Source organism: Coturnix japonica, chromosome 2 (genome assembly GCF_001577835.2).
Source record: "Coturnix japonica isolate 7356 chromosome 2, Coturnix japonica 2.1, whole genome shotgun sequence".
In the NCBI taxonomy this organism is placed as follows: Eukaryota; Metazoa; Chordata; class Aves; order Galliformes; family Phasianidae; genus Coturnix; species Coturnix japonica.
The window spans coordinates 63,997,945-64,013,155 of record NC_029517.1 but is presented as its reverse complement, the minus strand read 5'-3'; the positions used below and the strand labels follow the sequence as shown (position 1 = coordinate 64,013,155).

At 37.9% G+C, this 15,211-nt stretch overlaps 1 protein-coding gene across 5 annotated transcripts in view; it reads right to left on the bottom strand.

Moving 5' to 3' along the window:
* FARS2 (phenylalanyl-tRNA synthetase 2, mitochondrial) overlaps positions 1-15,211 on the bottom strand; it is a 210,384-nt gene that overhangs the window by 153,597 nt on the left and 41,576 nt on the right. For all 5 annotated transcript variants that reach the window (XM_015854553.2, XM_015854558.1, XM_015854557.2 and 2 more), the window contains 2 exons: positions 12,598-13,221; positions 5,213-5,372 (listed from right to left, as the gene is read on the bottom strand). In XM_015854553.2, coding sequence (XP_015710039.1) covers positions 5,213-5,372; positions 12,598-13,203 — 766 coding nt within the window. In that variant the 5' untranslated portion in view covers positions 13,204-13,221. The remainder of the gene's footprint in view (positions 1-5,212; positions 5,373-12,597; positions 13,222-15,211) is intronic.

Sequence of the window (15,211 nt, the reverse complement as noted above, 5' to 3'; positions counted from 1 at the left end):
TAGCCGGAAAGTATGGTAATGGTTGACACTAGATGTCTTCTAGGTCTTTTCCAACCCTTGATAATTCTGTGATTCTGTGATAAAATATTAGCACTACACCACTCAACTTTTGGTCTGAAGGCAGGCTTTCCCCTTGGATCTGATTCTCACTATAAGGAACTTAAACTTCAATTGGCATGATTTTATCTAGAGAATTTTTCTGAATTAAGACATTTGCTGTGGCCTCAAGAATTAGATTTATTCTTTGATTGTTTCTAAAAACGTTATGATTATGTCTAACTATGAAAAACAAAAAGCTACAAAAAACAAGTTATTATAAACAATCAAACGAAGAGAGTATGGTGTACGACAGCCTAAAGTGACACATTCACAAAGTAAATTATTTCCGCCGAAAGTGAGTAATGAACCTTCCAAATGGTGAGGACAGAGCACATTTGGAAGAACAAATACAGTAAGACTTCAAATTTTCTTCCCTCTATTAAAATTCGTCAATCAGGATTCAGATTGATTTGAATCTTCTTTGATAATTTTACATGGCAGATTCAGAAAAATTGAAAACCACATGAATAATCAAAATTATATCATTCTAACGATTTGTTGGCATATACAAGCCACACTTAGACGCTGATTTTATCTTTTTGGTCTATGTAACAATACAAACATTACACAGATGTAAATCCAAGTTGTAAATACAACCATAATGATACATGGAACATTTCTTATATTTCCCTAACTTTGTACAAAGACTTTTAATTCCTCCAGGGCCTATAGAGTCATCTGAACGTGCTAAGTGAAATGTGGAAGTTCTTTGGTGCCCACTGCACAGGCGGTGGCCTTTGGAGCTTCATAGATACTTGAAGGTCCCTTCCAACCTGGGGGATCATTACATGATTCCTGTGACATTTATTTTAAATGTAATAAGCAAAAAAAGAAAAAAACGAGCTGAATAAAGCAAAACAATTCAAAGGAAAGAAAACAACCACTCAACCTTGACCCCTCTGTCTCACATAAATTAATAGTTAAGCCCCATATGACACAATAATTTTACCCATACAGCCAGGACAGCTGGTAATACCTCTGTATTTTACTGTCTTCTTTGAGAGTCCTGGCTCTGAAAGGCTTTACTGAAGAGCAGAGGGCTCAGTAAGATTGAGCTTCTCCACTGAGCATCACAGAATAAATAGTTACATTTATTATTTAGACACAAAATATTGCCTTGTTGTTCAACACATTCCCAAAGAATACAGGACATTGCTTGCACTCAGCAAATTAAAACACTAAAGGCTTAAAAAGGATTACAAAGATTAGGTTTTCAGTAGTACCAGATAATTTACTTGATAAGACCTGATTTATTTCTTCATATAAGGATAATGGCTATCTTAGAAAAAAAATGATCTCTTGTAAACATTTTGGGAGGCCGAAAGATGCATATCTGACTTAAAAACTCAGAGGGGTATTTAAACAGCTACAATACAGAATCTAACCTGATTCCAATCACTAGATAAATACTCATCAATTTAATCAGTTTAAAAGAATGATCTACATTAGCTTAGTTCACAGCCTCATGGTATCCATGGGAGTCCTTCCGGTGGGCACATATCCATTAGCAATCTAAGCACTGCATCTCCAATGAGGAAGGAAAAAAATAAATAGTTATTGTAATTGCTGAGTACTAAGCAAGAAATTGGTCCTGGCTCGCACTTACAACTAATGGTGTCACCAGTTATTAAACTAAGAAAGTATGTTAGCACTAGCCTAATTGAGTCTCCTAATGAAAAAGTCTTAACCAAAGGCACTAAAAAAGAAAACAACCAACCCATGAAAGTAGTATATTGCCATTCCATAGTGTAGGAGCAACGAAGTCAAAGATGCAGATGGTCTTCACTGGCCAGAAATTTTCTTTGTTGCTGTGGGTATTATTTTTAGGGAAAATGTCTATGGGAGAGAGAGTAAAGCAATGCAGGAAGGAAGGGGGGCAAGGCAGAACAGAAGGTATTGAGCCATAGCCCAACAATGTAGAGGTGTGACCATTGCTGAATAGCTCACACCTCATTCATTTTCCCATAGCAAAGAGGAGCTGGCTGCTCACACACTTACGTTAGCTTGTGTTTTTCACAAGTCATTAGCCAGACAGTTATGACATCAGTAATCTTATTTTCAGAACTCTTTGCATTAATAGATGTCAATGCAACCTACAGAGATATCAGTACAACAGAGTGCAAAAGAAGAGCAATGCATTAGACTTAAATGACATTTGGTGGCTGCTCAATGAGAGCTAAAAATGACAGAACTATTAATCAAAATATGGCATTACTTGTCCATTCAACCTTCTCTTACAGATACCTAGGAATTTGTTACATAAATAAGAAAATAATAAACCACAGGAGATAGAAAACTTCAGTGAGGAAAATCAAATAAAGTACTACAAGACAATTTCAATATATTTGGGGACTATGTGTTGGTTGAACATCTAAAAATTAGTATGGGCAACTTTGAGCTCAAATCACTTTACAACTTAACTTGGCAAAGCAACTGACCTTCACAACAAAACAATCTGCTTTCCAAAATCTCCACTGCTCAATTCCCTTTGTCCCACCCAGCAGAATAAAAGGAACACTCATAAAAGCTGTTCTTTTCATGGAAATTGGATGAATGTCTGAGAACCACTTATAAACTCTCTGGATTTTCTTTGTTTGTTTGTTTCTTTGTTTAAATCCTAATGGGGATTTGCTCACCCCTTACAACCAAAACATTTCTTGGAAAAACAGAAATTTACCTAATGTGATAAAAATGAGAGCAACAGTTCACTAGTTACACTTGTTCACTCCAATTCACCTGGAATTCACAGCAAATACTGAGAAGAATAACAAAATGATAAAGAGCAAAAGTTAAGCAAAAAACAGCAAGAGAACTGGTTTGGAGATGGGTACTCAGAAACTAGTATACTTGAGGAATATAATAAGACATACCTTCATTTAATAATTGGAAAGTAACTTGGACCTTAGCTGCCAATAAATAAGGAAGACTTGTTTGAAGACATCATTGTCAAAAGCAGCCTTGACTACAGTAAGATCACAGACTTTAAGACCTTAATGGTCAAAAAGAGGTCAAGGAACGAAAAAGAATATAAAAATAAAGAATAAAAAAAAAAAAGGTGGTGAAACATTAAAACAGCTTGGTTAAACAGTAAGGTATATAGTGTATCCAAACACAAAGAAGAAGCATATGAGAGATGGAAAAGCGGAGAGGTTTCCAGAAAAGGTAAAGCAAAATTGCTTGGGAACACACAGACACTGCTAGGAAGGCAAAAGCCCATCTGGAGCTCAGACTGGCTCAAGATGTCAAGAACAACAAGGAAGCATCTGTACTCAAGTCAATAACAAGTAGAAATACAAGAAGAAAAGGCTGTGATACTCTGTGCTTTTTAATTTGGTCTTCATGGGTAAAGTTAGCCTCCAAACCTCTACACTAAGAAGCAGTTAGAAAGAAATGGAAAAACTAAGAGGGTTGAGTTAGGGGTCAATCACACACATTAAACATATTCACGTTAATAGGACATTATGGGATGTATCAGAGAGCTATGAGACAAAATTAATAAAGAATATTCTGTAAAGTAAAAAAAAAAAAAAGAAACGAAAATTAAAGATAGCTATCAAAAGATAACATTAATTAAGAGTGTCTCAGGCCACTTGCACTGAATCCATCTTGTATGTGTAGTACCTAGCCTGAAGCTTGCTTCTTTGAGTATTACTTTCCTGTTTTTATTGATGGCTAAGAGAATCAAGTAAGTAAAGGAGAGAGAGCTCCACATTTACACAAATGAGGGGAAAAAGAGACATAATCATATTTAAATCACTATCTATATGTCTTGCTTTTGTGTTTCCAGAAAAATATTGTGGGTAGTAAGGCACTTATTTTCAGACTCTAACTTTACAATCATTTGTTTTTAATGTCTTTCTGGCTGTTATGTGGATGGTAGACAAATAAGAAATAACCAGCAGACTGAAGCTTAAAGTGCAGCATCTGTCAACAGTCAGAGAAGGATTCCACTACAGTTTCAGATATCACTAATAAAACCTAAAAATTGCCACTTCAGCATCTGAGGTTCATCTAAAAATACCACTCTTCCTATTACTCACTTTGATCTTAATTCTGTATGCTTCAAAAGGCTGCTGTTAAGCAAAATATAACTACAAGAAAAACTGATCTTGGGAACCTAAAACAATTATGTGCAGGTGGCATTAAGCAAAAACTGGTAGAAGTTTCCTATGCTGTAAATTGTACTTTAGGATATCAGAAGAATATTCAAAGAGTCATAGACAAGACTTGCTACCATCATCAATCTACTCTTGGAACTACTGCTCTAAATTCAGTGGGTGTCTTAAAAGAGCGCTGAAAGCAGCCAGCATTCTCCATGCATTCTAATACTATCCAGTATTTCCTCAATAGAAAAATGAGTCAGTTTAGAAGAGCAGCCTCTTTGCCAGGAAATAGCATTAGGACAGCAATTTTAACTCAGGCCATTTATAAATTCAGCAGCTACTGAAACCAAAAGCAGGTATTTCTGAGGAGAGGATATTTCATTCTTACACCCTGATATTCATTAGCCTCCCTCAGTCCACACTTAGTACCAGACAATTATTTTTCAGCTGATAGCATCTCCTTAGCAAGGCGGCACGTATGCATACATCTATCTTCTGTCAAGCTACTTACTGTCACATAAGAGCTTGTAGATGGATTGATCGTGTCCCTACCTGTTCTCACACTCATTATGTTACCTTGACTCACGGGCATAACCAAAACCTCTTCACTAACACTTGGCTCACAGTGTTGCGTGTACCAGTCTTTGGGAAAACTAAGAGATGAGTATGCATGGTCTGTTGGGCTGTGTTCAATAGTTTTATAAGTTATACATATAAAAGTACTAAAGACCATATAAAGTACAGACTACAGCTGAAAGGCCAATCGGTACCCAGATAATCTGACATTAAAATACTCGCTGATGGAACTCTAACAAAATTTAAGATGAAAAAGTAGATAAATAATATGAATGAAGACTCATGAAATTACTATTGTGCTATCATTAAAACACGTGGCTGTTTCAAAATACCGGCAGTCAACATCACCCCTAGGTCTCCTGTTTTCATTATACAGCAAAATCTCCAAGACGTGTGGATGCCTACAGATATCAGAAGAGCAGGGAAGAACCTACCATCACCAAAGATGTGAGTCATGAGCTTTGTGAGCACTTGCTTCAGATTGAACTCCACCAGCCTCACTGCCTCCATGGTGTGACATTCTTGTTTGTGCGCAGTGCGGTGCCCTTGCTCAAACAACTGGAGGCTTTCACCATCTTTAATACTGGAGAATAACTAGAAGAAAAACACAATAGAGTTTGGCATCAGTGACCTCTCAACATGAAAAAATAAAATGAAGTTCTACTGATTCAAGGGGAATCTTACCTTCCAAGCCTGCACCATGGAAAACAAATGGAAAGAATGATTTTACACAGATCCCATTCACTAAACTCTTTGACACATAATTATAACAGGGACGGAAATATTCAAGTAAGATTTCTTTCATTTCAATAATATAATTATTGATCTAAAACAAATACTCCCCTTCCTTCCCACCCCCCCCTCCAAAAAAAAACAACCCATCACATTTTATAACAGTTGTAATCAAACTTCTAAAAACATACTGATTTCTTAATGAGACCTGGAGCTGCCATCATTTGATTACCCTTCAGTACAGTACAGTTTATTTGTCTGAGGACTACCATCTTCCTGCATTCTCCCACATATGGCACCCATCATACAGGGGTGGGCAGGTGATCCTCCTTATTTGAGATGCACCAGCTTGCCCTGTGTGCAGAGGCTGCTCTCCACCACATCTGTTGCAAGTTGAAGACTTCTGATTTCCTGTACAACCTCATACATTTCTATACAGGAAGTCCCAGGCAGATACACACTGATCATTCTAAATGCTCTCAAAGAGACCAATAAAACATTCTTACTAAGTCACATCTTTAGACATCCTGTGCCTCAGTGAGACAACCAGTTTTACATTGCAAAGAGGATTTTGTTGGAAATCCTTCCAGCTACAGAGCTCTTAATTCTGGAGGGCAGAGAGATTTAATCGTGAGAGTGCCTTCAGTGCCCTTTTCTACCCCTCCTCATCCACTTTCCACATTAAATCTATCACACATTGCACCTTCAAGCATAACTAGCTCTTATTCAAGAGGTACCATGAATGGCATCTTAACAATCCATGGACGTGCAGAGAAGTTGTTTTAGCTGCAGCTTGACTTCTTCAGTGCATGAAAGGCCTATAAAAGTTACAAATGAACCTCTGGTAGTTTACAAATGCTGGCCACAATTAAATGACAAACTTATAGCATATTTTACACACATGAAATGCACGCAGAAGGAGCTTGAGCACAGTACAGAAACTAGGATATAGGGACTTTTTAAAAACAATAAACACAAACCATCAGCAGCATTTAACTTTGTATTTCTAGTCGGAAGAATTGACTGGCAGATTGAGAAAACACCTCTCAATTTAATCTCCTTTGTGCACCACAGACAAATGCAAATTATGAAGCAAAAAGAGAAATACATACTAAAACAATGAGTCACCCGTCTAACAATGATGTCTTTACTAATCAAAAGGCCATAGCTTGACAAAACTAGGCACTATGCTTTTAAATGGCACACTCTTTATTCAAGTGCTCACCTGAAAGATTAAGGCCCCTTCCTCCATACTGGCATAACTTCTGCACTGTCTGGAAGAAGCAGATGACACCTACCCTACAATTAATTTACTATCAGTAGGGCAGATTGACCATCAACCATCTGGCTTTGAACACCAGAAGGTAATCTCAAAAGTCTGCTGTAGCCCAGGTAATGGGTTTGTCGTAAGCTTCTGTGGTAGTCAATGGAGTGAAACTGGCTCCCTTGTGGCCATTTGGCATGGTCATGCTGGGCTCCTGCTCTGAGTTGCACATTACAGGCAGCTTTTTCCCTTTCTTTTGTATTTTTCTATGGACTGAAGACACTATCCTCAATAAACTCTGGAGAACAGAGGAAATCATGGAATATTAGAAGTTGCAAAGTCAGCTCAGTAAGTAATTGCTGCATGGAGAGATGTCCTGGAGTATGGATAGGGACAAGGGTACTTTGAATGGCAGTGTCCCACAGGCTATGGGAGCACAGCCCTTGCAGAGTTGGTCACCTATGGGTTGCAGTAACAAAATAGAACCCTCCAGCCAGGTGCCAGGCCTCATATCAGTGTTCTCCATAAAGGCTTTGTCAACTCATCTGAATTCCAGCACAAGAGTGGACAGGGTGATATCGAGGAAAGAAAGGTACCTTGTGGGTGTATTACTATTTATTCTATTCACAGATATATCACTATATCAAGATATGAAGGTTAAAAATGGTAGACCAATTTCACCATTATGATCACCAAACTGCACAAAGTATTAAGATAATGAATACATCATGCTCACATACTTACCTCTATGAACAAAGAGGCACTGAAGACCAGTTCTACATGAGGATCTCCATGTGGCAACAGTTCTCCTTGCCAAACCTAATACAATATGACTCTCTAGTTCCAGTGAATATCTCTATAAATAAGCAAATGGCTGCACTCTAAATCCACTTAGGATAGCAAACCATTACCACAACATCTTTAATGTGCTGTAACAATAAACTGAAGGATTAGGAATGATGAAGATGATGCCATCTGAAAATGGTTCATCAGGAAGAAAACTTATTGTCAGCTCCAATCAGTCTTCAATACGACAAAATACATAAATCTGCACCCCAATCCAGTGTCAAAGAGAGATACAGGCCACAGCTGCACAACAGGATACTCTTTGCAACAAATCAAGCACTGGTTTGGGAAGAGAATGGTGAAAATCACTTTGAGCAACAAGCTTGCAGGGTGGTCTCCTTAATTTCAGGATACTTCAGTTTTCAGTCTTCCAATTACGTGACGTGTTTCAGTGAGACTCCCAGCTCCATAGGCTGATGCACACAACCTTCTTGAGTACCCATGTCTGGATGTGTTTAAGATATGGGCCCAGCAACTGCTGGCACACTGTACTTGCATCACGAGTTGTCACAAGCATGGATTTGTATAAGGGCACACCTTGGAAATGCCCATCCTGAAGTGAATTTTATCACCTACAGAAGAGATGAATGGAACTCCACCTTAACAGTATCATCTCAAAGTAGCCAGGAAACACAAAATTCCCTCTGATTCACAAATTCTTTTACACAATAGGAAGCAAATGGCCTTCCTCAAAGAGACTAACAAACCAACCTGCCATCTGGCGACAGTTACCAACTCCTCACACAGTCTTTAGCTCTTGCCAGCTGATTCACTGATGAGCATTGTCCAAATCTCTATATAGTGGGTTGATCCCTGGAACACAGTACATTCATTCCAATTCCTTTGCATGTGAGGAAAAAAAAAAAAGGCAGGGCAGAGATTTCATCTGATAAAACACCACAGCAGGAACACAAAGCGTCCAGAGCTGCAGTAATACTACAGAGAAGACAAACCAAAAGAATCATAGAATCACCAAGGTTGGAAAAGACCAAAAAGATCATCCAGTCCAACCGTTCACCTATTACCAATAGCTCCCACTAAACCATGTCCCTCTACACAACATCCAGTTGTTCCTTGAATACCCCCAGGGTCGGTGACTCCACCACCTCCCTGGGCAGTCCATTCCAGTGCCTGACCTGACATGATACTGTCATGTCAGTCTTGTCAGTGAAAAGCAGAACCTGGTATGGCATGCAGTGATTAAATAATGAAATAAGCAAACAGAAAGCAAATAAATGATGAAGAAAACAGAGGACAAGAGGATATATTTTGATCAGGTATTCACACCTACCCCAAAGCTTGGTCCAATGAAGGACCAAGATACAGAAGTATAAGATGATCAGAAAGACGAATAAGTTTACAGAAGAAACGTCTACATTTGTATTACGTAGGACAAGAGTCTTAATGTTTCAGGTTATAAATGCTGTGAAGCTACAATATGGAAATAGTTTGTTACAATGATACAGACCCGCAAAATGAGAAGGAATTCACAGATGCCAACTGCCATTGCTTTGGAGGAGCAGTTGTTCTTTTTAACCAAATTTATACTTTTTTTCATTGCTCCTTAACAAAACATGTTTTTGGAGGAAATAGCAAATTTTCAATAAAGAATAAATACGTATCCCCAATTCTTTTTCCCAGTTTCCCTATTGATAGTTTTCAGATGCTAGCATGATCAGATAGACTGATGAGAGCATTATTTTCCCATCTGAACAATCTGATATTGGCCTCCATTGGAATGAGTTTAGTAAATTAGAATAGCAATTCGTAAGTTTTCGCATCTGTTCCCATTAAAATTTATGTATAATTCAATACAGACTATAAAATACCTTATAAAGTCTCCTTCCAACATGTAAACAATATTTGTTCTCAACTGAATGCTTTCTGATTGCCATTGGGTTTATATTGGCTCCCTCTGGTGGTGAATATGTGTGAAGTGTAATTTAGTTGTTTAATCTTTCCATAAGCTGCATAAACCATAGACTCGTTAAGGTTGGACAAGACCACTACGATCACTTAGATCACCCAACTAAGCCAAAACCCAGTATAATCTGCAGCTCAAAGATTCAGTCCTGAACACACTATGTATCTAGACAGAGCATGAAGCTCAGGTTGTAGAACTGAAGGTGTGCTTGCAAGGACGTGTGCGTAAGTAAAGAATTGCACTGAAGACCAGCACAGAGAGCAGAAACCATTTCATTTCAGTTCCACGCAGGAATTTCCAACAACTCCAACATGAATATTATCAATCCAAAGAATTTTTAAAAACAAATTGTATGCCAACAAAGGAGAAAAAATCTGTGTGCCCTTTAAGATGATAAATGCAGGCCTGGCTTTGGTGTTAATTTTCACTTCAATACCGCGAACAGTTATAACAAAGGTTTCAAAGGGCAGAAGTTTTTAACCCAACCTTGACTACAGGACTTGAAAAGAGGAGACACTTCTACTCTTCTTTATCCTGCTTCAACTTTCAGCTGCAGATGAACTGACCTTTTTTGTCATTCCCAAACTGAGATGAGATGGCAAATTACTCTAAATTCAGATTCTAGATTTTGAGCTTTTTTCGCCACTTCTCTCATTCCCATCCTCCCCCGTTCTGTGGTGGCTTCCATTGATGAAAAAAACAAGTGATAAATGTATACGCATCAAAAGTACAAAGTAGGGCAGTAAAGCAGCCATAGCACACAGAATGAAATTCACCTAGGGCTTACCGCTAACAGTTCTTTCCTTTAGCTGCCAATCTTCTTATCCTCAGCACTGCGAAAATTTCCTCGCTAGAGCCTGTGAGTGTGGTTATGAATGAAAAGTCTGAGATGAAGGTAGCAGGTCCTGACAGTCACATAGTCCCGTTCAGTATGTTATAATTCAAACATGAGTATAAATAAATGAATATAAAAATAGAAAAATATTTCTCTCATGTAGTGCTACCTGCATTAAATCATGGTGGTTTTTATTTTTTTCCCCCACTCAGACAGTTCCTTTTAGAATTATTTAAATTTTTCCCATTATTTAGAATAGGCAACAAGAATATAAAACACAGAACCAGTCTCTGGTGAAATTTCAGAATTACACATTCATTTTTTTTTCCACGAGGCTCTTGGGATGATGCCTGTAAGAAGCTTTACATATTGCAAGGCTCTACCAGTATTCAGTCTGTAACTGAAGTGAAAGGGATGCTTTAGATCATCCTTGGGTTTAGAATTAATGCCTGTTGCCCAACAAACAAGAAATTTACACACTGTGCTCCATGCCACACTTCTTCATTCATCAGCTTAGAAAGCTGACAGGAAGGACTTCCACTCTTGAGAGAAGGACACATTCGCCACTTATAACACACAGCTAACTTCGAGTTCATCACCTACTAACATTCTCCAATAACATCTCAATCATTCTCTTGGGGGAAAAAAAGAAGAGAAGGAGAAACAAACTATAATGCAATGAATCAAATAGTTCTACATCCTGTTTTACTAACTAGATAATGTCAGTGAACGTTGCTGTAAATTTCTTCCCACTCATAAAATCCTGTTATTATTCCTGTTATTAAGTTTNTACAAGAGAAAGAAATATTCTTTCCTGAGGGCCAGAATTTCTTAAGAAACACATTCTTTGACAATAATGTCAGTAATTAGATCAACCATACCAACATTTGTAGAAATTCTGAGTGTAGATGCTATAATTTTGTGACAGATAAGATCTGGATGTTTGAACTCCTGCTGAAGCAAAAAACATGGCATGAGCATAAAATATTTAAAAGACAGCATTTTTTTAAATGTATTTTCCATTTTTTCCATCATATACATCCTTGCAGGCCTATGAGAAGAAACAGCAAACAAATTCTGGATAAAGGTGCAAGATGTCCATTTCCCAATTACCAAAGAAGTGGTTGCAAGCTGCTTTCGATACCATCTAGCTCCCAAGCCATCTCCAGATACAACTTTTTCACGGTGCAAAAGGAAATGGCAGCATGGGGTGGGAAACACCACTGAAGACAGCACGAACCTTTCCCACCAGCAAGAAAAGCAGTGCACTGTGATTTCCCTAGTTTTCCCTCAGGCATCCAAACCCATCAGGCTCCCCTGCCAAGCTCCTGTCACCCATTGGCAGCCAAATTAAGAACAGTCAACATCTCAGTATTAGAATAAGGTAGTTTTAGCTATATAGATGGAAATTTGGCAGTATCGCTACAAGCATACACAAATTATATGAATCAATTACTGTTTGGAAAACAAACTGGCTTATATACACCACTCATCAATGATACCACAGAATGCTTAATGACATTCATGCATCTGCAGAACATGAAAGTTGTGCCAACAGAACACAGAAACTTAGAAGTCTTGGACATCTACCTAGCGCTCTTTAGCTGATGTCTCTGGACTCCCTTTTGTTTACTGTGTATGTGCTGCAAGCCCATAACCGCCGGCTGCAACAGATGAATCCTTCAAAACAGTTTTAAGATCAAATAAAGAATGGAACAATTCATTACAAACAAACCTTCATTTACAGAAGCTTGGAGCTATTAAAAGAAAAAAGATGACAGAATAAAAGTCTCATTCTGGATATAGCTGCAACAGTTCACATCCACGAGTCCTTCAAGTATTAATACGACAAAGTCTGAGATGAAATGACTTTACTGGAAGGGATTTTTGATAGAACGAGAATTGAAATGTGCAAATTGTTAGCTAAGCAAGCTTTCTGCTTTCAGATACTGTTTTATTTTGCTAGCTTTCAATAACACTGTCCTGGTTTTCCACATTCTTCTGATGAAGCTTGCACAGTTGTTACGAAACACTTTTTCACCTGTATTTTTCCCAAATTAGAAGTATTACTAAATGACCAATCACTTGATCCTTATCAGCATACTGCGTAACAACTGTGTTGTGGTAACCTGTTGGCATGCATGTACTTTCCTCATAGCAAATACATGACCACACAACTTACCCCAAATCTTTTTCAGTTCAACTAAAGAATTCCTACCTCATGACAGGAGAAGAGCCGCACTCCTTCCATCTGATGAAAGACTGGGTAGTGGGTGCTATCAATTGTATCACGGCGGTAAACATCTCCCACTGCCAGGAAAGCATCTAGACCGGAGTGTATCAAGTCCCACTGGTGAGCTGATGTGTGTGCTCTTAACATGTGATCACGATTCAAGTAATAGTTATCCTCCTTTCTTCTGCTGACATGGTCCCGTGGGACAAGTAACTTATCAAAATTCTGTTGCACTGTAACCACTGGAGAAAGACCATCATAGACAGAAAAGAGCGGATTCCCACGGCGTCCTGTATATTGCTTGTAAAAGTGGTCCTTCACCTGCTCCTTGATTAGCCACAGAGGGTGATGCTTTTTGTTATGCAAGTTCTTCCCCACTTTGGAAAGAATCTTCTCTGTGACATTGGTGTAGTCATCTTGAGGATAAGATTTACCAAACAGTTCCACAGTATTAGAGCAGGGTACGCTGGCAGCAAAATCTGAAGGTACAGACTGCCTTGAATGGGTCGGAATTCCTCTTACTTTTATTTTTGGTGGTAAAGCTGTTTTAGAATACCTGGCTACTCTCATGAATTTCCAGAGCATCGCCATTGCAAACTCTCTTATAACCTAAAAGAGAAGAAAAAAAATCAGAACAAATTCAAGTTTGTATCTTCAGTCTCATTGAAGAAATTGCTAGCAACTCATGGATAAGTGAAATCCAAATGTCTGCTTGATTAATATGATGAAGTTCCCATTACAGACTACTGTTTTGACTTTGGAGAAGAAATAACCTTATGATCAAATTTCAGGTAGGATATCTTGTTCAATTATCAGTCTTCTGCACCACTGCATCAGTATTAATGACACTAGACCTAGCCTTAATCTCATTCCAGATACTGCAACGCTTTGCAAATGAGGAAACATTACATTTAAAATGGTGGATCTTTTCATTCTGTTAAAATATTAGGCAATAGAAGACTACTGAACATGAGAAGCTCAGAAATGCTGCAACACTATTCAGTGGACATAGGCCAGCTTATGGAAAAAAGACCCTGGCATTAACATATTGTTCTCTGCCACTAGCAGGCCCAATGGAAGGAATTTCATACAAATCAAATGCATATATAGAGCACACTGCACAACCACTGCTATTTTCTACATAAACGTCATATGAAGCTCACATACAAGATTTTTAAAAGATTCCACAAAGTCTAAATTAGTGTTAACATTTGGGGATATGTATAAAACCCCTTTTCCAAACGCTTTCAGTATATTTGATTTTACTGCTTATACCACTGTAGTGGAGGAAGTCTTGATAGTTATCAGGAAAGTCAATTAAATGACATGATTCTGCAGGATGTGCCTATCTACCCAAAGTACCATCTTTACACATCCACTCTATTTAGAAACAGACTCTCTTTATACTTCATGCATAAACAAGGATGACTTTGTAGCTCTTGAAGAGAATAATTCTGTAAGCAAAGAGTTCTGAGGATTGCGATGCCTTCAGGCACTCAAAACATGTAAGACCATTCTGAGATGCACAATCACTTGAAGATCAATAGTTGGGCTTCACAAATATTGGCAGAGGTTCCAGTAAAATACTTAAGCTCCAAAAACAGATTAGAACAGGTACGTTTTAGAATACACAGCCCTTCAAATTCAGTTAACAGCTCTGTTTATATCTGGTTTCCATTCCTCTGGTCTGTGTATTCTCTACAGATTTATTTTCTGAAGCAATTGTAACTCACTATATCAAAATAAAGACACACAAGATAATCATGGCACAGTAAGATATCCCATGTTAGTTCTTGGCCACTTCTATTCAGGTTCTCCCACTGATCAATTCACACACACACGTAATAGGAAGCCCTCTGACACAGCCTAAGCATCGGACAGCATTATGGTTTGAAATGAGAGGCTCCTATTTCCCCAAACATACGTTCTCCTTCATGGAAAGCAAGTTCTCATTTTCAAACAGCTGCTTGAAATATCCAGTTCTAGTCAGATAATGTATTCAGTTTCCCTTAAGTAAATATCACCATCTGCCCATACATTTATTTTTTCTAAAAAAATTCAATTCAAAACTTATACGTAACTGTAATATAAGAACTCTCACGACTTTATCATGAATCTCGTGATGTTTGCTTCTTTCCTAAATGCCATTCCTTTGAGAATCACACGTTTAACTTTCACATAAACAGTTCTCGGGATTTACAGTGTTATGGAAAAGAAAATAGAACAGAACAAGTGCTTGAAAAAAATAAAAACAAAAGGGGTGTTTGTTTGTTTATTTTCTATTTCAAGATGCTTGGCTTTTAAGGGAGATTCTTCTTAATGTATTCATTTTCTGTTCAGCCTCTGATGGTTCCGAAATGTTCATTTCTCAGACCTAGTTTTTCAGATCGTGTGATACATTCTTGTCACAAACATATATGGGGAGGGGAATGGATTAGGTTACTTCAGAGTTATTATACTAACATTATGCTTATGCCTGAACTATCTTACTGTCTGTGTTTCTGTCCTAATATAAAGAAAATCTACTGGGAGTAGTAAAAAAAATAAAAGGAGACTAACTCAACATTTCTCCATGAGTTACAGAGTTATCCAGTGTCCA